This window comes from Panthera pardus, unplaced genomic scaffold, assembly GCF_024362965.1.
Source record: "Panthera pardus isolate Hobbes unplaced genomic scaffold, ASM2436296v1 HiC_scaffold_7, whole genome shotgun sequence".
NCBI lineage: Eukaryota > Metazoa > Chordata > Mammalia > Carnivora > Felidae > Panthera > Panthera pardus.
In genome coordinates, this window is record NW_026527002.1 from 78,155,715 (window position 1) to 78,182,699 (window position 26,985).

Below are 26,985 nucleotides of genomic sequence, written 5' to 3' on the forward strand. Positions count from 1 at the left end.
AGAGTCTCTTATGGTTTGTCTCCCTCTCTGTTTTTTTCTTATTTCTCTTCCCTTTACCTATGTTCATCTGTTGGGTTTCTTAAACTCCACATGAGTGAAATCATATGATACTTGCCTTTCTCTGACTTATTTTGTGTAGCATAATACCCTCTAGTTCCATCCACATTGTTGTAAATGGCAAGATTTCATTCTTTCTGATTGATGAGTAGTACTTCATTGTATATATGGAGTGTGTATATGGAGGGTGTATATGGAATGTGTATGTGAAGTGTATATATGGAGTGTGTATGTGGAGTGTATATGTGGCATATATACCACATCTGCTTTATATATTCGTCAGTTGATGAACATTTGGGCTCTTTCCATAATTTGGATATTGTTGATAGTGCTGCTCTAGACATTGGGGTGCATGTGCCCCTTCAAATCAGCATTTTTGTAACCTCTGCATCAGTACCTAGTAGTGCAATTGCTGGGGGGGGTCACACTCCATTCTACTGGATCACATGCAGAAGCCCATGACAGGCACACTCATGGGGCAGCTGTGGGGAAGAAGGGGGGACATGGGCCAGGCTGCTCAACTCCCACACCCATCCTGGGGAGTGCACGGTGGGGGGCATTTAAAAACAGTGATTCCGGGATCTCTGAGCTCCCGTCCAGCTCGGACACCATCTGATTCAAGTCAGAGGATTCTGCCAAGATGTCCAGCCCGGCTCCCTCCCTCCGTCAATTTTCTGTGGGACACTGAGTAAGTCAATGCCGCTTTCCAGACTCTCCCATTTGTGAAATGAGGTTATTGGACATTCAACAAACATGCGAACTGATGAACCTATTAGAAATATTTAGCAAACACCGTGCTGCGCTGTGTCCTCTACCTCTACGGTCTTATGCAGTCTGCCAATGACCCCGCGAGGCAGGCCCTGCTTCTCAAAGGCGCGTCAGACATTGTGCATTTCCACATTCACCTATACATTGTGTGTGTGCAAATGTGTGTCTGCTAACATGCACACACATACCAAATTTCTAAAATTTCTATGAAGTGCCTTCCACGGACTCCACATCCCTTCTGAGCCAGTGTGACACTGAAAACAGAAACACACAGACAGACAACTGGGGCCCTGGAGTCAGACAGACGTGAGTCTGTGTCCCAGCTCTGCATCTTTCTAGCTGTGTGACCTCACACCAGCCACTCTGGAAGGCCATGTGCCACTGGCCTGTCATCTGGTGGACGAGGAGGCCAGCAGCAGGACCACCGCAAGGTGAGCGAGGGCGGGGGAAGAAAGTGCACACTCAGCTGTGGGAGCATCACTGGGCTGCGGGCGGTACACAGTCATCGCAGCTCCTGCCCGCGATCGCCGAGGGTTACATGGAACCACACCGCCCCAGGCACACTTGCAGCAGGGAAATGATGCCGTCAACCGTGTGCCATGTGTGTGCCACATCACACAAGATGTGTCCTCCCGTCCTCGCAGAGCAAGTTAATGGTGGAGACAGGGCACCTGTGCCCACACAACACACTCATCTGCTAGTAAGTGCTTGGTTCTTATGCTCAGGCCAGGAGGGTCCCGTCCTGGAGACTGAAGGGATTTGTTAGCGTGGGTGGAAGCTTCCAGAGGAGGGATGTCTCCAGGCAAGGCAGCGCAGGGGATGGAGCATCAAGGACGTAGTAGGTTGAATGCCAGCTCCCGCCACCCTCGCTTAGAGGAAGGAGGGACACTTGGGGAAAACAGCTTAGTACCTGGTGGTCTCAGTTTCACTTTCTGTATAATGGGAACAATCACAGCCACCGCAAAGTTTTTGTAAGTGTTGAATGTCTCCACAGTGCTCCCTGTAACATTTCCAAAGTTGTTCTGGGTGACACCAGTTTGATTTGTAATTAAATTGTGAGGGGGGGTGTGGGAAGGTAGGGGGTTCTTCGGCCAAATGGGTTTGTGAAATGCAGAAATACAGAGTTAAACTCAGTTAAACAGGTTCCTTTACAGCAGGCTTCCTTGAAGCCTTGACTATGCTTGCTGATGGTGGTTCTCCAGTGTCCTTGCCCACTCGATCTGGCCACAGGGCATGTGGGGGGCTGGGGTGGCTCAGGGCACATGGGGAGATGCACGTACACTTCGCTGCGCCTCATCACGGGCAGAACCAAGGCCTTCACACCCTTGCATTAAAGAATCCAGGCCGCCACTGGCAAGGCTTCCGAAGGGCTAGAAAGGAGAATTGTTCACAGAGTAGGAGGAGGAAAGTCGAGACGGTCTCCAGTTGGCCAGCATCGTACTAGGTGTGGTTTGGGGAGGGAGGAGACTTCCTCATTGGTCTTCAGGTGCACGTGGCTGTCCTTGGTCGGATACAGGGGGCAGGTGAACAGTCTACGGATGCTTCACATGATGAAAGGTCATTCAGTATTAGGGACCCAGGGTTTTCTGTGGCCGCTGCTCCCTCGGAACAAGTTTGAGTTGGCGGGCACACTTTCTGGGGTCGAACTGCCGCAGCTTCCTTACGAGCAGAGGCTGCCATGACAGGCGATTTCTCAGCCACCATTTACACGTCCGCACAATGGGGATGAGGCCCTGCCTCACGGATGAGTCCCTATTTTGGAACTCAATGGTCCAGCCGTGAAGGAGGCACCCGGGATAGGCAGAAGTGGTTTCTGAGATCCCGAGCGCGGACCGAACACCCGTTAGCACCCCTCCGTTAGCACTGAGAGTGGCAGAACCACCGGGAACATCACAGCGATGTTAATACCAACATAACATAACATAACAATAAGCGACGTTGAAGAGGCTGCTACTGGCGGACAGGCCCCGCTGAGGATTCACCACATGCCGAGCACAGAGCACTTCCCTTTCAGCAATGCCTCTGACTCCTCCCGGGACGCTTCTACAAAAGAGACGCGACTACAATCTTGATTTGTTTATGAAATGGAACCACAGGGATTCTATCGTTTGTCCGAAGTTACAGCATCTGTACACGGAAGCCCATCTTTGGGCTCCAGACTGCCCCTGAGCAGCGTTTGCACGCACTGGTTCAGAGCATGTTCACAAGTGTCTTTCTCCTCACTTTTCATGGAACACATGGGCACAGAGGGCCCACGCTTGCCCGAGCCTGCCTAGCGGCTGGCATGGCCGGGGTGGGCGGGCTGAGGCAGCAGTGCCTGGGCGCCCAGCCTCGCTCCCCTTCTCCAGGGACCCAGTTCCTCCCCCACGGCCTCAGCCAACCCTTACTCCCTGGGAAAGCATCAGAGCTCCTTCAACTGGCTGACCGGAGGCCGGCGCTCCGCATGAAGCCAGGAGGCTGGTGGTCAGGCATAGGGAGGCAGGCTTAGCTCCCCAGCTGCCTCATCTCCAAGACCCATGTTTTATCCCCTGTCCCATCCTGCACCAATCTGAGTGCATGGCATGTGCATTTGCAGATGGCAGGGACCCCTGCCCACTTATCTCTGCTTTTCTACAACTCTAGGGCTAAATGCAAGATTTCCCAAAAGGAGGAATGTCAGAGAAGAGTAAGGACTTCCTTTGAGGACCTGCCCTCAATGGCGCTTCCCTCCAGAATCAGGCCTATTGTGGGAGCCGTTGCAGAGCTCACCCCAGGTGCTGGTTACCCAGTTAAGATGGTGGGTCCTTGAAAGGCCAGTCTGTCTTCTGGCTTCTGCAGCTGAAGGCAGGGGAGGGGTGTCTGGGTTGGCTCCTGCCTCAGGAATAAAGGGGAGGAGGGTAGTAGGGCATTGGAGCTCCCAGGACCATCTAATAAAGGGAGCCAGGGAGGAGACCAGAGACAATGCCAGAGAGAACTCCACAGAGTTCTGGAACTTTCCCTCTGCCCAGTTGTCACATTAGCCCTGGTGGTGCTTTCCAACAGATGCCCAGTAGATGGCTCTGGGTGAATCTGTCTCACCCACTAGACAGGAGCTCCATGAGTAGGGCTGTCAGGGCATCAGCATCTCCCTGTCAACACTGCCTGCTTGGCACAGGACCCCACCAGTGCTGTGTGCTTCAATCCCTTCCTAAGCTCTGTGGGCTTGTAAGGGAGACAGTAGGGAGGCCCTCCTACTTTAAAGTTAGGCTTGTGGGTAAGAAAACCCCAGGGGCGCAGAGGACAGCAGGTGTAGAAAACCAGAGCCAGCAAACTGTGGTTTCAAACCCTCCATTACTTAGTACAGATGGTCATGGTCTAGTTCGTGAAATGCTCTGATACTCAATCTTCGTGTATAAATAGGGATCACAAATCTAGGTACAGGATTTGTGCATCCCAAGGACATGGGCAGCTTGGCAAATTGGTTTTAGGCGATTGGTATCATGAAACCAGCCACTTCTCCATGATGGGAGGGCCACCCTTGTTTTGTCATCTAAGAAACTGTCTGGATGCCTCTTTAGAGGCGAATGTTTTCTTTGTCCAAGAGGATAGCATCTCTTTTCAATCTTATTAAAAGATAAGGATAACCATGCCAGCACTGCAAAACAGATTCTGAGAAATCCAGGCATTTATCAGATGGGTTTCTGCTCTTATGAAAATTGTCAACCTGACTCAACTATTGTATGTTTTTGTGTCCCCTAAGCTTGGCCTCCCAGAACACCACCATGCCCTGTAACACACCTTCCAAAATCCCCCAGGTGGACTCCCCATCAGCTGACGGCAGCGTCTTTGCAAAGGGCAAGTTACAGCTCTGGGTTGCCTGCCCGATCCCGTCATGAAACCCACTCACTGTCTCTGAGCCCCACTTCATCATTTGTAGGATAGAGACCCACACTGCTCTCAGATGGAAAAAGGGGTGTGGACGTAATTAAAATGACAGTTGTTTGCATTCTCCTGAGAATGAGAAACCCATTCTTAAACCGGCGGGGAGGGTCAAAAAAGGAGAAGAACGGAGATGCTCCAGGAATTGGTCAAGTCAGGTACAGGGAATGTTTTAAAGGGGATATGTGTAGCTAAGGATCCATGGTAAAGTATAACAAAAGGAGGGAAATGAAGGGAAGGAAGGAAGGAAGGAAGGAAGAAAGGAAGGAAGGAAGGAAAGAAAAGGAAAGAGAGAGAGAAATAAAGAACAAGATAGAAGAGAAAGCAACAGGACTAGACCAGAGGAGAAGGGTATGAACTGGCAAGGAGCCTCTGCCGTCCGTTAGCTGAGTGGAATGAGCAACTTCCCCTCCCAGGTCGCAGCTCCTTCACCTGCGCAAAAGGTAACACGAGATGGACTGTTACCTCTGGCCCAAGATGGTGGGTTAGATGCCTGGAGACAATGGGGAAAGGCTTTAAATGTAGGGAAACTCAGACAAGCATCAGAAATTATTATTTTGGGTAAACTATCCAAACTCCCGTTCTTCACCTGTAAAAAGGAAGTCACTCAGATTAAGAGGATGACAATAGATGATGTACGTGAAACCCGTTACAGGAGATAATCAGGGCTCAGGGAAGAGGGCAGGACCTTGAAGCCATGTCTCAGTGGACCTCTCTGCCCACCCCCCGCCCCACACACTGCCTCTGTGGTCTCACTTGGAGCCCCCAGGAGGGTAACAAGGGGCAGGACACCCGCTGTCAAACCAGACGTCCAGGAATTATGTGGTTACTCACTGGGAAAAATACAGACAAAAGACAGAGAAGATACTTCCCCTGTTCTTTTGGTTAACTATCAGACTTTTTTCCAAATGTTGACAAAGAGATCACTTCATTGCTAGACAAGCATGTTAGTATTACTCTTGGTTCACCTGGTAAGAGACCATAGGTCCTGTAGGTGGGGTCTGAGGAGTCCCCTGGGCAGTGGCCCTCAACGAGCGGCTCCTGGGCCAGCAGCATCAGCATTGCCTGGGCCTTGCTAGAAAGACAGATTCTCTGCCCGGCTCCCAGTCCACAGAACCAGACGCTCTGGGTGTGGGGCCCAGCACACTGGTTTAATAAACACTCCTGGTGATTCAGATGCTGGCAAGTCTGAGAAACACTGCTCAGCACTGATAAATGCCAGCTGTGGGGTCAGAAAACACGAGCACAGCTCCTGGCTCGACCACACGGAGAGAGAAACTCACATGGTTCCTGGTCACACGGTGAATACACTTGTAAAATGAGGGCAGCAGTATTTACCTCCAAGCTAAGTAGCATGTCCACGAGTCCTGGCAGACCACGGTACTCACAGATAGCAGGTGCTGTTAGATTCTTAGAGGCTCTACAAATTATTCTATATGAACGGAGGAAAGGAAAGGACACCCCATACCACAACACACCCCATCTGGAACACAAATTTCCAATAACACTCTCCAGGCTTTGGGAGGCCGACAGACTTACAGTGAGGCCATCCTCAGGAGACAGCGGGAGCCCGGACATTTCACAACTGCCAGCCACCCCTGGGGATAAGACCTCACCGACGGCCGGGATGCTGAAGACATCATCTGGTGTATAAAAAATGTAACACTATGCTGGTGTAATGGTAATTATACTTAATATTTATGAGCACTTTTTTTTACAAATATAAGTCTTTATTTTCATTGGGTCATTTTGTCCTTATGAGCAACTCTCTAAGACAGGTAGCATCAGTCACCAATTTATAGAAGAAGAAAGTAAGGGCTAAGGGGTTGAGGAACTGCACAATGTCACACAGCTGCCAAGTGGCCAAGCAGGGTCTGAAGCCGCCAGGCTGTGTCCAGGGTCAACGTCTTTAGCCTCCCCTGTCTCCTGCCCCATCCAACGGTCCTGCAGCCCAGCATTTGTCCTCCTCACAAGTGCTCCCCACCCCATACTAAGCCCTTGGTCCTGTGACTGGCCCATTAGACTTGGCAAGTGCCTGAGTGTCAGACAGAGCTGGGGAAAGGTGCAGACTTTCCTATTCCAGCTCTGCCTGGGGCTGTGAGATCCCGTGAACTCAAACTTCCCCAGCGTGTCCTTCAGCACCACGGACAGGGGCTGTGGCACCATTTTTCTCTCAGTCTTTTGCCCCCAACCCACAAGGCTACGTGAGGGCAGAGAAGCAGCTAAACTTATTTTCCCCTAAACCCTTTAATTATTATAAAAATAGAAGGCCTTCAACCACAGTTATCCAACTCGATAACCATGAATAATGCACATTAATGCAGAGGCTAACAATAGGAGATGGGGCTGCTGATTAAGCCAGCCGTGAGCAAAGAGAAAGGAACCCAGAGCTAGAGGCAATGGCATAAATATATCTTAGAAGCTTCACACATACAAACACGCACGTATAATTTACATTTTATGGCTCAGAAGCTCCACAATGCAGTCATTACATGAAATAAGCCAATTCCCACAAGGGACACGGTTGTTGAGGGTCAAGGATTCCCAGATACCAGCACTGCTTTCGGAGAAGGGTGGAAACCTGGCACTGGCCAGTGCCATAGATAACAGCGGGTCACTCTGTGACTTTGGGCATGCCCCAGACTCCCTAAGAGGCTGCACGAGGCTGATACTCAAACTCAACAGCCTGGCACACACCAAGAGCTCAATAAAAGCGGTTAGGATTCTTTCCACAACACGGCACTTTCTTTGAGATGAAGTCACTATGCCATTCCAGATAAAATCCCCACATGTTGGCCGTTGGACTGTGCATGGCTCCTATTGCTAATGCCTCCACATCCTCTCAGAAAGAATCCATGAAATAAAAATGTGCCCACTGCTCCTTGCTGTGCCACGTTTCACTTACACCAGAAACCCCACACATGTAGAAGTAGCATTGTGTGGTTTCTAGAAACCTTTACTGGTCCCTGGTCTGGAAAGGAGGCAAGAGGAAGAAAATCCCTATGTGGAAAGGCCCTCTCTTCACCCCCCACCGATTCTGCAAGCCATTCTACAAAGATTCCATGATACGTCACCTCACAATTTCAGACAGCCTGGCCTTGAAAGACACCAAAGAGAAGAAGTGGCTCAGGGGAGGACCTGTCCTTTACCCTGGAGATAGCACACAGTGTGTCTGCCATGTTGGTGCCATTGCGACAGCTGGTCTGACTGTTCCCCACAATAAGATCGCCAGGCGCTGCCGTGAAGGCTTCACAGGAAAAGCCCTCAGTGAGCTCAGACCAGGCTTAAATGGGATCATTCCTAGCTCTTACGTGCTCTGCCCCATCAGCTGCACAGTGGCCAGTGACTTTTTTTGTGGACACTCCTCATCATCCTCTGGGCTCTCAGGTGCAAACGGTTGCCTTAATCATACCTTAAGGCTCATGTCCCTCATTTCACCGTCCCTCCCCAGTCCGAGGGTGCCCTGTGTGCCCCTAAATGGGTAGCTGTTAGGATTCTGAGCAAGCCAGAGCATATGATAAACTACCTTGCCCTCTTCCTACAGCATCTTACAGTGAAAACATCCATGTGTGTGTTTTCCAAGACTCAATGGCTTTGCCATGAATTGCGGAGAGAGGAATGGATGAGATGGTGCCCTGGGGGGCCTCCTGGCCCCATGAATGAGGGCTCGAAGGTTACTGGGTCAGAAGCATCTCTGGTATTCCAAGAGGCAGAGCACACTGGTGGATGCACAAGGAGGAAGCAGTCTCAGGGAGGAGAAACACCAAGAGGAAGCCCTGGGAACATGAGCGCAGAATCGGCAAGACACAGATGCAGGGGGACAAGGGTGTCTTGGGGCCCCGTCACAGCAGCAGGTGTGACGTGCACTCCAAACACGTGGAGTTTATCTGCCAGCTAACGCTTGATGCTGAGCACAGCTCGGTAGGGAACAGTGTCACAACAGCATTTTATAATCAAACGTAAATTCACCGCCACTTGCATGTTTCGGACAAGATGGCATGTCTCAGAGAAGGACAGTTGGAACTGAGGGCTTCCAGGTGCCCTGCCCCACTGCTGGGAGTGACTTCTTGGCAGGTGGGTCCCCAATTTCTCTCCAGCTGGCTGCCTTTCCTGAGAGGCTGGAGACTTCAGGGTCCACAGCAACGTGGAGGATGCCTCTTTGTCCTTGGGGGAACACGTGTAGAACCTAGTCTTCCAGACCCAGGGACCAGGCTGCCTCTGCCAACCACTATGAACCTGGTTCCAAACAACCCTTCTTAGTTGCATCCTGATGGCCTTGGGCTCTCCCGAGTTTTCCACTCAGCATCTTATTTCTTCAGCTTCGTGATGACCCACTGCACAAACGCTCTCTTAGGACACGAGGACTCCAGAACACTCTGGCTCATTGCTCGTGGCTCTGGCATTCCCTTCAGGATGTTCAGTCAAAATTTTGAGAAGGCGACACCTCGGCTACTGGTTTGACTCAGTTTCCTCCTTTACCGAGTTTGTCCTGTCGGGTTTGTGATCCCGGGAAGATTGGAAAAAAGCCATAAAAGACAAGGAACTGATGTTTGCGTGACCTGAGCCAGCCAGCCCAATAAAACTCGGCCGAGTTTCTTCTGTTTGCTCATATATTTTTTCCGGTGCACCACACCGTGAAATCTGAGCACAAAATCCATCTGAACTTTTATTTATCGCCATATGGATTTCTGCAGAAATGCTTAAGAAAGGACTTTCTGGTCGTTGTTGTTTTTGAGTTTCTTCCCTTCTACCAAATGCTGAGTACTGAGTTGCTGACCCAAGCATGGCTCTATGGGACACTCTGTCCCAATTTCGTCCCCTACGGGTCTCAAATGCCCTTGTTACCTGCAAGGTGTGAGCAGCACTGATGAGGGGCTGTGGAGCTCTCTCCCTATGCTGTCCCTACGGTGTGCCACTCCAGGCACCCAGCCCTGCCCCACCTCCATACCCTGGTCTTGACTGACCCTGCCTGGGGCCCCTTCCACACCCCAACCCCACTCTAATTGGAGTATTAGTGCCGGCTGCTGTTCATAAAGACAACGCTGGCAGGAAATGCAGCGTGTGGTGTGTCTGAGCAGCCGGAGATGCTGCCCGCATGGTCGCTCAGCAGCATCACTTACAAGGATCCATTTCGGGGCCGACCTCTGAGGGTCACCTCGCCCTGCTCCAACTGGCTCATTTCACTGCAGCAAAAATGGCTAGAGGAGCGTCAAGGCTGTCATCCTCACAGCCGTGGGCCCAGGGAGAGAACATCTGCCTCCAGGCTTCGAAGCAGAAGTACTGAGTTTGTATGGTTGGGTCTAACTTAGATAATGTGTCTGAACGGATCCTCCTGCTCAGGGAATTGGAGGGTGGATGGCTTGCACTTGACTCTTGCTAATGTTTGCCGAAGTCGTTATTTAGCAGGAGCCTGTGAAGTTCTTTCCTGGATCCCCTTAATGAACCCTCATGTCAACGTTAGGAGAGCGTGGTTCTTTCTAGTCTCTCTTATGCACAGGAGAGGAAACTGAGGCACTAAGAGCAGTGGAGACCTCCCCAAGGTTATGTGGCAGGAGAGGGGCAGCTCCAGGTTCCCAAAGCCCAGTCCTCAGCCACTGCCCTGTCCTGCCATCTGGACCCACAGCCGTCATGCCGTCCAGGGGTCCGCACTCCAAAATCACGCCGCTTGGGGATTTCACACACAAACATTGTGAATGTACTATATTTAAAAGGATTTTCATTATGTTAAGACTTAGTCTTTGGTTAAATGTTTACAGATGTTGTAGCACCAGGAAGAGTAATTAACAAGACATATGGAACCCCCCAAATCCCACTGCCCCAACGTGCTGGTTGTTTGCACCGCACACACGTCTTTTTATGTGTGAGCACGTAGGGCTTCCTGGCCTCTATTTCATTTGCATTATGTTGCATGCATAGCTCCCTATCGTAAGGTGTTCCTAATTCTCACTTATGCCCATCTGGCTGCTGCAACGTGATACTCCATTAGCTTGTTTCCCATTTCTCGTTGCCATTGTAGTTGTCACGAGTACTTGCAAAAGACAGAGTCAGCTTGCGGTATTTTTGTTTCTGTTTCTGTCTTTCCTTTCATATGAATTGTGCTCATGATAATTTCCTAGACATTTTTGGGGGGTTGCATCTTCTCGCCACCGCCCTCCCCCCAGCACGACACCTACTATCCTAGGAAACCCTTGGGGTGCTCTGCTGATGTGACCGTCCTCTGCTCCTCCGTCCCCTGAGGCTCAGACAGGGTCCTGAGCGTGTGTCAACAGCATGGCGGGTGGAGGCCACAACCCGGCTTATCTAGGGACCCGCAAGAATCACACGCTGGACCACATGGCTGTGCTCAAGCACGTGTTTCCTCCACGGAACCGGTGAACGAGACCCTGGTGGGGGCCCCAACCCAGGTTTTAGGGCTCTGTGAACCCACCACCCTCTCTCATACAAGGTACTTGAATGCTTTCCGCTGAAGAAACACACATTACTCTTCTCCGGGTTTTGGCAATTTCCAGCAGAAGGACAAGAAAGGCAAGGAACGGATTTTTACGTGTGCTTACCTGAGCCGGGGACTAAGCCAGGTGCTTTTACAGGCATGAGCAACCTCCCATGATCCCCACAACTGCCACACAGGGAAGGCACCACTGCACCCACTTTACAGAGGGGACACTGAGGCTCAGGGACACACCAGCCGAAGATCACCCAGCCTCTGCAGAGCTGGGATCCAAGCCATGTCTGCCCAGCTCCCCAAACCTGCTTTCCTTCCATCACCTGAACCCAGGTCTGAGCACAAAACCAAGACTTCCTCTTCCCTCCTTCCCCCCCAGGTGCCAGGTTTCTAAAGAAAAGACGACAGCCCCAGAACGGCAGAGATGTGCCCAGTGTCACATTAGGCAGGAGCCCTGCAGAGGGAAATTGGAGCAGACGCTCTGGTGTGCAGACACCAGAGGGCGCTGTGGGCCCAGGAACGGGACACAACCCAGTGGCTCTGGGTTCCTCCAGAGGCAGCATTGGTCCCCACAGCAGAAAGACCCCCAGGATGCACCACGAAGAAGCTCACTGGAAACTCACATTTTGGTCTTGTTTCTGTTGTTTCTAAATCTTTCCACTGGTGGGGCTCACGGTCTGGCTAATGCCGCAGACTTCACCTCCATGGCACCCAGACCGACTCAGTGCCCACCCAAAGGAACCCTCATGCCAGCATCTCACTGTGCTGGTCAATCTTCTCTGCAGGGAAGAACCCAGGGCAGAGGGCACTGAGGTCATCACCCCTCCCTGCTCTCTCTGACTGCACCCGAATTGGTCCAGCCCAGCCCAGAGCAGCAGCTATATGCCCTCATCACCACCACCAAATGAGCTGGAAATTAACTGAAGATTATGGGAGGAACAGGAACAGAGCATCACCAGCTCGATAGGCACTGCATCAACCCCTTCATGTACACTGCCTCCTTCGGTGGTGGGAACCATTACCATCCCCTTCCCCCTTTCACAGATGAGGAAACTGAGGCTCAGAGTAGACCAAGGACGGACATGGGGTCAGCACGAGGTGGAGCCAGATTCTGAAGCTGGGTCTCCTCCACGCAGTCTGTGATCTCCCTACTGGGTGAAGCTGGTCCTCAGTCCTGGGTGACGGAGCCCCAAATCCATTCATCCATCCGCTCATGTGGCAAAGCCCATGCCTGATGCCAGCTGTGCCCCAGATGCTTCAGAGGTTCATCCTCCTTTCCTCTCCCTTTACGGCCACAACGCCTGGGCTGTGGGCAGCAGTTTGGGGGCATCCCCTAAAAGGCTGCCCCCCCCCCCCCGACCTTAGTCTTATTTCACATATATTAAAACACTGGGGGAGACTGACCCCAAGAACTCTCTGGTGAATATGGGAACCAGAGAGGAGATCAGCTTCCAAGACAAGGGGCAGAAGCAGTCCAGGAATATGGCACCATGCAATGGTCTAGGGCATCTGATGTGGGAGCCAAGGAGAGTCAGGAGGCCAAGAGCTGCGTGACCTTGGGCCAGTCACCCACCTTCTCTGAGAGCCAGTTTTCTCAGCTGCTGGGGAAGGGGGGCTTTAATCAGCCCTCCAGCTGCCTGCCCTTCCCTTTAGTAATAACCAGTGATTATGTTTCCCACCATCCCATTAACTTGTGACCCTGGGCAGGTCACTTGACCTCTAAGCTTTATTCTCCCCATCTGTGAAACAGGCGTAAGTAGTGCCCTCCCTAATGCACTGTCTTCATCACGAGACCTAAGGTATGGGGCACGCTGGCCCTCCTAGAGGCCGACACACATCCTCACAGTTAATTACATGCCAGAAACACAAGACACACAGCCACAATCAGAGAAATACAATCCCTGGACCCACTGGGCTCCAGTCCATCCAATCCCCTCACTCGAGGCACCTGCTATGGGGACAATATTCAAGTGCAGAAGTTTGTTGGGCCCTGTCCAAATGCATTAGTCACCGGTGACCTTCTCTGCTCTGTGGACTCTATCAGTCCCCGTGACCCACCCTGGCCCTGGCTCATCCTCGAGGGGGAAGCAGAGATTCTAAGCTGCAGAAGACAGCCCTGGGGAATCGGGCTGGGTTGGGCTGATTCCCAAGTCTCAGAGCTGCCGCCTGCAAGAGCCTTTATGCATCATCTCGTCCCACCCCCTCGCTTTTACAGATGATGAAGCAGAGGCCCAGAGAGGGAGGTGACTCACCCCAAATCACACAGCTAATATGTGGCAGATTCCAGACTCAGACTTTGCTAAAAATGTCCAACTGCAAGAGAATGTCAACTAAGGACAGAGCCAGAACTGGTAGAGTCTGTCCAGCTGCCCATCTGTCCTGCCAGCACCAAGTATGTAAGGTCTCCCCGGCTGGGACTGTGAGCTGGCAGCTTCGAGTCCTGAATGTGGTGCTGCAGGCAGGGGTCTGGGGCACCAGGGAGGTGGCTCCAGGCATCAGGAGAATAACGCTGCTCCTTCTGAGCTAAACCAGAACAGACAAGGCCCAGCAGCACCTACTGCTCAAAAGAGAAAAGAGGCCCATCACTTCCTGCCTGGGGACACCTCTCCAGCCAGAGGACGTGCTGGTCCAGGAGACGCATGTTGGTATCGCCCACCAAGCACCACCTGGGCCCAGCACCCGGACTTCAAGGGCTCCGGCAACCCCAGTCCTGATAGTAACATCCGGGTATCTTGCTAATCCCTGTGCTCTGGGCCCACAGGAGCCTGGGAAGCTGGCAACAATAGACAAAAGTGGTTACTGACTTTGAGCATCTTGCCTCCAGGTGCTGGGCTTTTAAACCACACTGGAAGGATGGATGGTGGCCGCCAGTCCCGTCTTCAGTGTCAGGACACCCAGACTGGAAAACTGGTGGCAAAGTCATGCTGTGCTGTGTACCACGCTGGCTCTCAGACTGCTCTCCTGTAGGAGTGATTGTGTGTGCACACACATGCACACACACACCCAGGGCTAGGGTCACACTGTATAGATGTTTTCCCATGTGCTTTCAAAATTAACAAAATACTATTTTCATTTTCTAGGTCATTAATTGTTGGTCTAAATGTGGTCTGGCATCCCTGAGTACCACTGCATTCTTTAGCTGTGCGGTAACTTAGTTCACCCTCTGCCTACTACACGGCACATGCTCGTGTCCAGTCTCACGACTTACACAGAGTAAAACGCGGAGTGCGAACTTCTGTGCGTCCGTGATTTATCTCTGTGGAGGAAACCTCTGGGGTGAAAGTACTTGGTAAAAGGGTACCTGCAGGGAGAGAACGGGCTGGCCACATGAAAGCTGTTTCCCCAGTAAGGGGACAGAGCGGCACCTGCTCGTACAGCCAGCCCTACGCGAGGGTGTGAGGACAAAACCATCCAGGGCCCATCAGCGGTGCATTCTGAGCCCTGCACTCTGGTGAATCATTAGCACAAATACACGCCTAGAAGTCCTGTGGCTGTCTCCTGGACGGGGCAAGGTGGGGGGCATGCAGGTACATTTTTAATGGCTGGTGCGAGTCAACGAATGGCATTTTAGTGCCACCCTGATTTTTATTTCTCTGTACAGACAAACCACTTACAAAAGCTTTCTTCAGAAAGAACCGCAATGTCCAGGATCTGTCGGGCTTTGTTTGTCATGAGGAAGTGAGAGAAGGTGCAACACCCGTATCTGGGGAGAACACGCACGCGCCCCCCCTCCCGTCCCCCCCACCGCCCTGCCTGCCTCTCCCGCTGCTCCTCACCATCTCCCCTTGAAACTTCTGCAAGCCTCCTGAGGACTCCTCTGGTCCTTTCGCTTCACACCCATCTGGCACCTGCGACTCAAACTTGCCCAGCGTGTCTGACCGGGCACAGACCTTCCCAAACTGCACACGAGGCCCGAACACGCTCTATTCAACGTCCTCCTTAGTGCTGCTCTTCAAAGCACTTCTGTGGCTCCGTGTCCTGCTCCCCACGGGTGCCAGCAAGCACCCTCTGCTCCTTCACGTGTCAGCCACCCACGTCCTACAGGGACGCTTCCCCCCAGTCGTGCTCACTCATGCTCGTTGCTGCCGGGAAGCGCTGGCCACTGCACGTGCTCCAACCGCCCAAGTCAGGGGAGGACACGCCGAGGCTACTCGCTCCCCTTGGACTCTTACGGACGGCATGACAGTGGACCACCTCTCCCAAACCCAGGCGACCTTCCACACTGTGCTCTCCAGCCAGCTGCACAGCCCCCAGAGGAGCGATAAAAGGGACATGCTTACCTTTTCACCCTTCTCTCCATGGACAAAAGGCCCCCTGCCCTAGAAAAGGAAAGCAGGAAGCAAAGGTTTACTAGAGAGCGTCTCCAGGCATGATGTCACACATGGCATCAGCACCCCAGGGTCTCAAAGGGTCAGATGCTTTCCCGTCAGCCCTGCCCAGGAGCTTCCAGAAGAGATGCTAACCCTTACTGAGTGTTGATTCTCGTGGGTATTACCCCATCTAATTTTTCCAACAACTCAATATTATGGTACCATTATTTTTTTTTTCCTTGTGAGCTCTACGGAGATAGAATCCACCTGCTGTGTAATTCACCGACGTAAAGTGTACCAGTCAATAGTTTTTAGCATATTTACAGAGCTGGGCAACAACCACCATGATCAATGTTCTAGGATGTTTTCATCAGCTGAGAAAGAAGTCCACACCCACTAGCGGTCACTCCTCGTGTCCTCCCCCCCCACCACCCTCTGTCCTGGGCAAACACGAATCGATTTCATCTCTGTAGGCTGGTCTCCTCTAGACACTTCATATGCATGTAATCCCATGACATGTGGGTGACAGCTGGCTTCACAGCCAGTGGTGATTTCTTCACAAAGTGGTTTCAAGGTCCATCCATGCCGTAACATGTGGCAATACTCCAATTTCCTGCTGAATAACATGCCACTGGGTGAGTGTATCACATATCTTATTTATCCATTCATCACATGATGAACATCTGGGTTGTTCTTACTTTTTGGTTATTATGAATAATGCTTCTGTGAGCATTTGTGCACAGGGTTTGTTTGAGCATATGTCTTCATTTCTTTTGAATATATATCTCCAAGTGGGACTGCTGAGTCACATGGTAATTCTGTTTAACCGTTTAAGGACAGACAGGGTGTTTTCCAAAGCAGCTGCGCCATTTTGGACCAGCAATGTTATGAGGGTCCCAATTTCTCCACCGTCCTGGTGACTGTAGGCGTCACTGTCATCACTAGCGAGGCGCTGAGGTCTCTAACCATCACCGCTGAGTTACCTACTCCTCCCTTCCATTCTGTCACTTGTTGCTTCACGGATTTTGGACTCTTGTTAGGTGCCCATGTGTTTACAACTGTTACCTATGCTTGAAAGACCGACACTTTTCTCATGATCAAATATCCCTCTTTACTTCCATGAGCTTCGGGTTTTAAAGTCTATTTTTAGTCTGATATTAGCATGGTCACTCCCAATTTGTAAGTTTTCTATTTTCAGAATATGTATCTCCCATCCTTTTACTTTCAAGCTGTTTGCACCTTTGAATCTCAAGTGTCGGCTGTAGACAGGGCAGAGCTGATCTTGTTTTTATGTCCAGCCTGAACATGTTGCATGATTACTGACACAGAGTAAAACCTTGGATTGTAACTTGTTCTGCGAGTGTTCCACAAGATGAGCAAACATTTCTAATAAATGTCTGCTTCATAAACGAGCGATGTCTTGCAATACGAGTCGGACGTGACGCCAAGTGTCACATGATCACAACTGAGCCAATGGTTCTCGAAATTCGCTTTGATGTACAAGTGCCTTGGATTACAAGCATGTTTCTGGAACAAGCATGTCTCCTATCGTTTTGTTGTTGTCTCTTTTTTCCTCCTTATGACTTTTTTTGGCATTAAGTATTTTTTAGTAACATCTTAATATCTTTAATACCACTTTCACTGCATATTTTTGTTTCATTTCTTAGAGGTTGCTCTTGGGTGTACCGGGCACATCTTACCTTATCATGATCTATTTCAGACTTATACTATTTCCAGTGGGGTTTATAAATACACGGCTCTGTACACAGCTCTAGTCCCTCCTGCCCGGACCTTGTGCCATTGTCACCACACCTGTTTGTTAGATGCCCAATCAGACACGGCCGTGATGAGCAACTTTGCCCTGGTCACCCCCGCTGCATTCTGGCCTCTGTGATTCCTGAAGGGTCAGTCAGCCAATGTTCTTACGGGGCTTCTTTGTACACAGCAACTCATTTCTTTCTCTTGCTGCTTTCAAAAGTTTCTCAGGGCACCCCGGTGGCTCTGTCAGTTGAGCGACCAACTCTCGATTTCAGCTCAGGTGATGATCTCATGGTTTGTGAGATCGAGCCCCAAGTCAGGCTATAGGCTGACAGTGGTGAGCCTGCTTGGGATTCTCTCTCTGTTTGTCTAAATCAATCAATCAATCAACATATTTTTAAAAGGTTCTCTTTTAGCATTTTTACTACAATCATTCTGAGACGGATCTCCTTCTGCTTACCTTGAACTGAGCTCACAGAGCTTCTTGAACAGGTACAATACTGCTTTTCACCATAATTGGGATTTTTTTCACCATTATTTCTTTGAATACGCTTTCTGCTCCCTTATGAGCATTCTGGTCCACTCCGAGGCTCTGCTCATTTTCCGCCTTCCTGGTTCTCTCTAGTCTTCAGATTACATGATCACGATCGATCTGTCTGCAAGAACGTCAGCTCTTTCTGCAGCCAGTTCAGACCTACTGTCAAGATGCTCTACTGATTACCCTTTTCATTTCAGTTCCAATTCCAGCTCTAGAATTTCCATTTGGTTCTTCTTTTTAGCAATTTCTCTTTACTTAGATTCTGGATTTGATGTGATGCTGTCATAACACCTGCCTTTCCTTCTTTAAGAATGATTTCCCTCTGGGGTATGTGGGTGGCTCAGTTGGTTGAGCGTCCAACTTTTGATTTTAGCTCAGGTCATGATCCCAGCATTGTGAGTTTAAGCCCCACGTCGGGCTCTGCATGGACACGTGGAGCCTGCTTGGGATTCTCTCCCCCACCCCCATCTCTCTGCCCCTCCCCTGATCATGTGTGCTTTCTCTCCCAAAATAAACAACTAAACTTTAAATAAGAGAATGATTTCCCCCTTGCTCTTTAACTACCCCTGTGATGCCTACTTTGTAGGTTTTGCTTGTACGTCTGACACCAGTGCCCAGTCACAGGCAGACACTGTTCCCTGCTTCTTTTCTGGGGGCCACAGGGATATCCTGGAGAACCCTACACAGTTCCATGTGGATATGAGGAAAGAGGGGCCAGTCAGAAAGGGGAGGTGAGAGGAAAACCGGGAGTGGAAAGATAGCAAAATCATTCCTTATGGAGGAAAGAGCATGTGCACTGGCCAGTGAGAAGTGACCAGTTTGGAGACTCCTAGCTGCCCATCTGGGTGCACAGAATCAGTGGGGGAGGGGTGCAGGTGCAGGATGGGGCTGGGGCCACAGCTGGGGCCACCTCTGTGGGCCTCCCGTGCCCTGGAGAAGAGCCTGGACTCCATTCCGGGGGCAGCGTGTGGCTCGGTGTCTGGCTCCCACTAGGGGCTCGGTGCATTGTGGCAACATGCATGCTTGGGGGAAGCCCCGGGTCTCCCACATCAGCCCCGTACTCACCACGTCACCTTTTTCTCCCTTGGGTCCAGGAGCTCCAGCCAACCCAGTGGCTCCCGTGTCTCCCTACAGGGGTGGAAACCAGAGAGGAGCACTGGGTCAGGCCCCCCCGGCAGGGATCCCCCTGCCCACTGCCCACTTGGCCCCAACTGCCTGACAGTGGCTGATTTCATCACTGTCAAAATTGAGCCCCAAGTTAGGCTATAGGCTGACAGTGCTGAGCCTGCTCGGGATTCTCTCTCTCTGTTTCTATAAATAAATAAATTAAATAAATAAATAAATAAATAAATAAACAAACAAACAAACAAACATTTTTTTTTTTAAGTTTCTTTTTTAGGAATGAGGCCATGCTTCCCGTGCCCAGAGAGGGAGGAAGCATCTACATAATTTCCCCAACCTCTTAATTCCGGAACGAAGGACATTTTGAGAAAGCAAGTGGGTGAAAGCATCACGTGTTTGTTCTGGGAATGGCCCAGCCCTCAAGGAAGAGTGAGAAGCCTGGATTCAAACTCCTGCTCTGCTGCTGAACGTGAGAGCATCATTACTCTTTGGGCCTCCTCCTCTGTGAAATGGGCATGCAGTCATGAGCTCACATAAGACTGAAAGCAGGAAGGTACTCCGAAACTGCCAGAGGCCAGCCAGGGCCCCCTGATGCCATTTGTATGCCCAGTCTGTGCCCACAAGGTCCTGAGCCCTCCCAGCAGTGCACGAAGACAGGGAGGGCACGCAGAGGAGGAAACAGTTTGCAAGGGCTGAGTGTGGGAGTGGGGCCACCTCCAACTGTACCAGCAGCCGATCCAAGATGGGCTTGGGTACCCAACACAGGAAGCCTCAACATCCTGTCTTTCTCCTCTCCTGGTACGCAGTTTCACCTGTGTCCACTCCCACCTCACACTTCATACCCTAAGCTAGTTTGCTTATGCTGTTCCCTTGGCCTGCCATGCCCTTCCCCTGCCTTCTTTACCCCAAGAGGCTCCCATGCAGCCTGCTGGACCCACGGGCCTTCTACCCTGGCTCTCCCCACAGGCGATCCCATGCATGCCTCTCTGTTGCTGGCTTGTCAGTGCTGGGGATGCGACTCTCATTCACTGGAACGTCCTGCACTAGAACGGGCCTCTCGGCACCTGGGGTCGCCAGACCGTGACTGTTGACCCGACCTGAGCTGCATGTGGGTAAATAAATGAGGCCACTGGGACCCACAGGTTTTTCCTCGCAGTCTCAGCCTCAGCCTGGGACAATCTGGCCGGTGAGGCTGAAGCCCCAGGACAGCAAATCAGCTCTGAGGGAGCGACGTGCATCTCCAGCTGGCAGTGCCCGAGTCCCTCCTAGTCTCCTCTCCCCCCGCCTCGTCCTCCCTGCTCAGGTCCCTGCCCAGCCCTGGATCTGTTCAGCCACAGCACGGCCACTCCATAAACAACACTGCTCCAGACAAATGCTCTCCTCTTCCTCCCCCGCCCCCCAGACACCTCTGCTCCTTACTTCCATCTGACAATCAAGAGGCTGAGCTTACAGCCCAGGGGGTGCCCAGTGAGGCATAAATCCCTGTGTTTCTCCTCGCGAGGACCGCCTGGCACCCTGGGTCACCCCGAGCTGCTCTCCTTTGGCACCAGGGGAGGGGAGCAGAGCAGAACAGGTGGGGCGTGTGTGTGTGTGTGTGTGTGTGTGTGTGAGACCATGCTCCCCAGCCCAGCAGAGTCAGGGGAGAAAGGAGGCAGTGGGGGGAGAGAGAGGGATAGAAGGGGAGGGCGTCATCTCTGTGGGTTTCCACGCAGCCCCTCTTTCAAACAGCAGACCAGGTAACGGCCACTGGGTCACACTGACCTCTTCCCCCTACCTGTGTGACCACAGGCAGTTAGCATCCCTCTGGGTCTGAGCTTTCTGAGACCAGAGAACCACGTGAGAAGACAGCCCTGTCCAGCTCTGTAAGCACTAATAACCCAGGAAGGCGGGGAGCCCCAGAGGCGGCTGCATGACTGAGGAGGGGGCCCCCATGGGGAGGTGCTGGGCTTTGAGCAACTCACGAGTCTGAACGATTTGTGCAAAAAAGAGTGTCAGGCAACTTACAGAAAAATATAATAGGCCCATCTAAACAGACTCGGACCAGCCCCACCCCGAAGTTTCTGGAATGCAGCAGCCTAAAAGGATTGACACAGAATTAACCGACCACGGAGAGGTGAGCCCCTCAAATGGGGTCAGGGTCAGGGCCAGGGCTTTCTAAGCCCCCCTCTTCTCACTCAGGTTTTCAGACTGAGACACGGAGGTTCCAGACTCCACGCCACCTGCTCGATCCTTCTACCTGAACCATGGTGGAAGCCAACACCGCAGGGCCATCACCTAACATGCCGCTTTTGTGTCTATCTACAGAGCATGGCGAAGGCTTATCTGGGCCCCAAAATGCCCCTGAGCAGTGCCCATACTGACCTTTGGGCCGGGGAGTCCCACGGGACCATCGGACCCCTTCTCGCCCTACAGGAAGAAGGACAAAGAAACCAGTGAGGCTTTGTAGAATTTCCGTCCGTCTGTCCTCAGTAGTTGTTTATCCACCCACACGCTCCCAGGCCAGTCTCTGAGTGATCCACCTGTGACCAGCCAGCTGGACAAGGTTTCCTGGGGCTCAGAACCCCCGATCTCAAGCTCAAACTACATGGGATATGTTGGTTATCACCTCTATGCAGCCAGCAGTGGAAATCAGACAGAGACAAACAAGACGGTACCCCATGGGCCATGTTTACCCCAACTAGGCCACCTCTTAAGCTAAAAAATATCGTGTGGCCTGCTAAAGGTTCCTGTAGTTATCATTCACCAAAATACCGAAGCAATACATGTCTGTAGCCTAACTCTAAACATGGTTCACTTTATAAAACATATGCTATTTGTTGGGGTGCCTGGGTGGCTCAACTGGTTAAGTGTCCGACTCTTGATTTCGGTTCAGGTCATGATCTCATGGTCTATGAGATCGAGCCCCACATCAGGCTCCACATTGGGCATGAAGCCTGCTTAGGATTCTCCTCTCTCCATCTCTACCCCTCCCTCCCCCACTCATCCTCTCTCTCTCAAAATAAAATGAAATTGAAATAAAATAAAATAAATGCTATTTGTGTAAAAGACCTTATTACTAGATTAAAAATTCTGAGCCGTTAAGTTGTGGGTGCCTGTAAATAGCGTCACGCTAAAAACAAACGGAACACGATTCATACAATGGTACGTATGTACATCTCGCCACGCTGAGGTATAGGAAGGGACACCATATCCACTTACATTTACGCATGTGTAACACCCATCGCTAAAAATGCCAACGCTGTGTACTTCGCCACTTCAGGAACACGTTTGTTTTTCAATGCATTCACAGATGTCATCTGCACATGCGTGGGGGTGAGTAATCTTTTGTGTGTTTGACCTCACGTAGCGCCCATCGGAATGCCTGATACACAGTTTACAGGCAACACGTTTGGTTCTAGAGAGGCAAACACGGACCCAAAAGGCACGTTGACCTCGGTGAAGAACGTTTAAGTGTTCTGTAAACTGACTCAAAGACTCAAAGCGCTGGAAGCCAAGTCTTCCCGTGGCCCTTGTCCGAGTTCGGCCTCCTAGGAGAGAATGCTTACATCTCCTTGGCCCCGTGCACCCTATCTTCTACAGTATTAAAGATGGCGATCCAGAGGCCACCCCTATTTCATGAGGTGGCTGTTGAAGCTCTTCCATGTGGCCTCTTCTTGGGGGAGGGAGAAGAGCCTCCCTTCCCGCCACCTGTGCGTGGGAAGCAGCCTGCTGGCGAGCCCCCCAGGCCGGGAGCACCTCAGCACTCCCGGGCTCCACAGCTCACTGGAGCACTTTGGAGGACCATGCACTATGTGTCTTAAAACCTCGGTGCTCAGCACAAGTGGGTGCTTACTGTTTACTGTCAAAAATAAGGCATGGGTGAGTGAATCCGGGAATGGACTCCTGGGTGATGCCACCAGAATTGGAGGCTGAGAATGTGTAAGGTGAAAGATAATCTTGAAGAGGAAAGACCTCGTCCTGCGGCAAGAGATGGTGTGTTCCTTTGTCCCTCCCTCCCACCTCTCCGGCTGCCATCGGCCCATTATCCTCACACCTGATCCATCTGTCCCTCAGCTCCACCACTATTTAATAAAATCAGGCTACATACATCAGTGGCTGAAAACACAGCTATGTCAAGATTGAATCTTTGCCATCTGAAAGCTACCTGATGGAAGTGAAGATGGGTAGAGGTTTTTAATCCAAATGTGATCATTATTAGGGTAGATGGAAGCACAGGGAGAGGAATGGCTCACAGGGTCTTGAAAATAGCAGGTGCTGAGTAAATAGCTATTGCAGGGGTACACGGTGGATGATGGAAGGAAGGGAGGAAGGCTACAGGGAGGGAGAAGGGAATTCACATAGACGACAGCATGCTCAGAAAGGATTCCCCGGGGACATCTTGAGAGAAGACAAGGCATGAGCCAGATAAGGGGGGGGGGGGTGGTCCACGCAAATGCCAGAAGACAAGTCATGATCCCTGCGAGGAATCCTGGAAATTGGGAGAGCAGAGTGGAGAGAAATGGGGCTAGAAAGGCCACAGGGGACCTGCCTCAGCCACGCAGTGTGGGGAGGGGTGGGAGGGGAGCAGGAGGGGGAGGCCTGCTTGACCCCAGACTTCCCTCCCACAGGTCCATGCCAGGGACCACGAGGGCCCCGGGGGGACATGTTCAGGGCACAGCCGGGCTCAGGGGAAAAGTCTGGACTGGGCAGGACTGGCTCTGGCCTTCCTCCTTGCAGTCTGTGTGCACCTGATGGTCACCCAAGCCCCACACGTGGTAGCCTCTCACTTGGGGCTCTTAATCGAAAGCCAGGGCCAGGGGAGGGGCGGCTGTCCAGCCCTGTGTGCTCCCCCTGGCTCCCTGCCCGACGTCTCCCATCCTAACCCAGCGGGCACCAGGCCAAGGTACCTCCACTTTCACCCCCTGCCCGGAAAAAGCCTCAGCTCCCGGCAAGGCTGAGCTGGCTCCTTTCAGCAAGTCGGGCCAGCGTTTGCCAGCCTCACCTGATGAGAGCTCCTGGGGGCTCCCTGGCTCGCCAGGTCTGGCTCTCCAGGGAGAAAGAAGGGAGGGAAGGTGTGATGGAGAAAGAGGAGGGGAGGGAGAGAAGGAGGGAGTCTGCCTGCCAGGACATGCATACTGAAAGTATGTCCATTCCTGCGAACCTGACTGTGATTTCTTTCCGTCTGCCTCGTCCCCTGCAAAGTCACTGACACCTCGGGGATGCTGGCCCTGAGCTGAGGGTGGATGTAGCAGGGGATGTAACTGCAGGCCATGGGGCAAGGCCCTGGGCTACGGGCCCCGCAGAACCTCGCGGGGACCTTCCCCAGCACAGTACTGCTTTTTGGCATCCTCGGGTGTTCGGTGAAGTTCTTCTGCTCAAACAGTGGAAAATGTTGGTGTTTCATTTTGTTGTGTTTTCATATTTGTTGTGTGTTATCAAAAAGGCCACCGGTCTACAGAAAAACGGAAGAGGTGAAGGCCTCGGGCGCCGGAGGAGACCTTTAATCCAGGCTAGTGGATGGTGCTGGTGGTGTTCATAGAAACACTCTGTTTGTAAATCAGAAGCAAAGTAGATAAAACTCTCCTTATATGCTGCCTACTCTGAACCTCATTCGCAAACCAGATCTGGTTTGATTACTTGCATGTGAGTGGAGAGGGCACCAGCAGGAGCCAAGAAAAACCTCAGGAATACGGTTAAATCCAGGAAAACCTTAACGGGTCTGAGAGCTTCCGTTCTCATGAGCTGGAACATCAACACACAAGAGTCCAAGGAACAAGAAGGGCTCCCTCAGCACCTGGGGCCATCTGCCCTGGCCGACCTCGTGCATGATGGGAAATTCCCACCTCCGCCATTGCTCGTGGTGACCACCCTGCCCCGCTCAGCCCTGGGGGCTCCGGGCTGGGGGCTGAGGGTCAAATGGGGAGGGTACCTTTTCTCCAGCCGGGCAGGAGCAGTTGATGGTCTTCAAAAACCCGATTTGTTCACTGCCCACGGTGGGAGGCCGCTGGGGCAGGGGCGAAGGCTCCGTTAGCACAGTCACCTGGCACTGAAAGGAAATCCCAGTGGGTTAGAACCTGGCTCTTGACTCTGCACAGAGCCCCAGCAGGGGTGCACGCAACGGGAGCCAGGAACCCAAGGAGCCTGCACTTGAGCGGTGGGGGGTAGGTCGGGTCATGTCTGGCCACGGGTCCTGGGCTCCTGAGGCCTTGGAGTCAGAAGGGCCTGGGTCGACCTGCTCTCAGCCGCTGGCCTCTCAGCAACTGCAGGCACTGCTAACCCCTCTGAGCCTCAGTGTTACACTCTGCAGAATGGGGGTAAGGGTGTGTCTATCTTGATGCACAATGAGGAGTCAGTGGGACAGCTCAGTGTCTGACCCCCAGCAGGTGCTTGGTAATGTCCTCTTTCCCTACCACCACCTCTACCCCTCCCACCTCTCTGCTCTCATGGACCCTTACCTGACCTCCTTCTCTTCCTCAGTCCAGAGTCAGGCCTGTGTGAGTCTAAACCCCAAGCGCTGGTGGCTTCCATCACCACGTCCAGAGCACGGGGCCCACGGAGCACCGTGTGAGGACCTCAGCCCTCAGCCCTGGGAACAGGCCCTGTCACTAAGCCCGCCCTCCAAGCAGCCTTGGGACTGGTTTTGCTAGAGAGGTTGGAGAGAGAGAGCCTGGAAGGGGGCAGAAGTGGAGAGGTCCCAGGGGGAGGCTGACCCACCTGGAGGGTCAGGGGGAAAAACTCTGGTCTGTCTTGAACTTCCCAGTCCTGCCTGCGAGCTGCCTCCTCCCCTCTGCCGACCAGCCCAAGGTGCCTCGGTCTCCCCTCTTCTGAGCACAGGTCAGTCCCTCCCACGGCCATGCTGCCAGCCTCTGTCTGTTCTCCCTGCAGCTGGGCTCCAGCACTCGGCCTGCAGCCTGAGGGCACTGACTGAAGCCAGGACCACTGCAGCCCCACCGGGGGCCTGCGTGACTCCCAACCCACACCCCGGGTGCCCAGGAAACGGAGCCCTTTCAGGCCACATTCCGAAGGTGGGCACACCCCGGCCCCTGGATGCCGGTTCCTAGGCCCTGGACACCGCTGTCCCTCTGAGTTTCCTCCCCTCCTCTGCGTGCAGGAGTCTGCTCACCGGGCCTGAGGGGATGTCACAGCAAGTCTCCAATTCCGCGTGTCGGGAGTCACAGTAAATCACAATCCGCTGCAGGTCAAACTGGAAAGGATAACGAGGATGGGGGTGAGTCCCGGGGGACTTAGCAGCCCGAAGTCCCCATGGTTCCAGCAGGCCCCACCTCCTCCTCGGGGTCCCTTCTGGTCTGAGCCGGGCCACCCGCCGCCCTGGGCTGAGCTCCAGGGGGAGCCTATGTGTCACCTACTTGCGCGCCCTTCTAGAAGTGGCAGCCCCAAGTGCAAGGAGGTTGGAGGCTGCAGGTTAGGCTCCCTGTCACACGCCACCACCCGCCCCCCATCACTGCCACCGCGTTTATTTAGAGCTCCTTTCAGGGCGCTCTCACCGCGGTCTCTGGAAGCCTCCGAAAGTACCTCACACCCAACCCACATGGCATCTCCACGCGGCTGCGCAAGTCAACTCTGTACAGTAAATGTGCCTCCATCACCCCCTTTAACACCGCAGTCCCTCAACACAACTTACAAGGGTTTTGGTGTGCAGCATGCACACACATTTGCACCCACACACCCACACATGCACACACATGCACACACACACATATGGACACACACACACGTCTGCACCCACACAATACACACGTGCACGCAGGCACACATATGTGTCTGCACACACACCCATACAACACACACGTGCAAGCATGTGCAATATGCACACATGCACACACACATCCACATGCACACACCCACACAACACACACATGTGTGATGCACACACAACACGTGTATATGTGCACACGCACACACAGGCCCACGCATACACACATGCACACACAGTCTGCACAGAAAGCCCGGGCCTTCTCTGGGACACTCGGGTCCCCCAGCACCTGGCTCTGCCTGCTTTTCCAGGGGTCCTTCCCCTCACTCCGCACTCACATCCCACAGCATCCAACCTCCTGGCTTCCCACATCCGTGCGTTTACACGGGGTCCCTCATCT

At 52.5% G+C, this 26,985-nt stretch overlaps 1 protein-coding gene across 1 annotated transcript in view; it reads right to left on the reverse strand.

Moving 5' to 3' along the window:
• Positions 1–26,985, reverse strand: part of COL22A1 (collagen type XXII alpha 1 chain) — a 258,748-nt gene that overhangs the window by 158,706 nt on the left and 73,057 nt on the right. The window contains exons 8-12 of the mRNA XM_019459762.2: positions 25,995–26,075; positions 24,801–24,917; positions 21,254–21,298; positions 18,836–18,898; positions 15,445–15,483 (exon numbers count right to left, since the gene is read on the reverse strand). Of these exons, the coding sequence (XP_019315307.2) occupies positions 15,445–15,483; positions 18,836–18,898; positions 21,254–21,298; positions 24,801–24,917; positions 25,995–26,075 (345 nt within the window). The remainder of the gene's footprint in view (positions 1–15,444; positions 15,484–18,835; positions 18,899–21,253; positions 21,299–24,800; positions 24,918–25,994; positions 26,076–26,985) is intronic.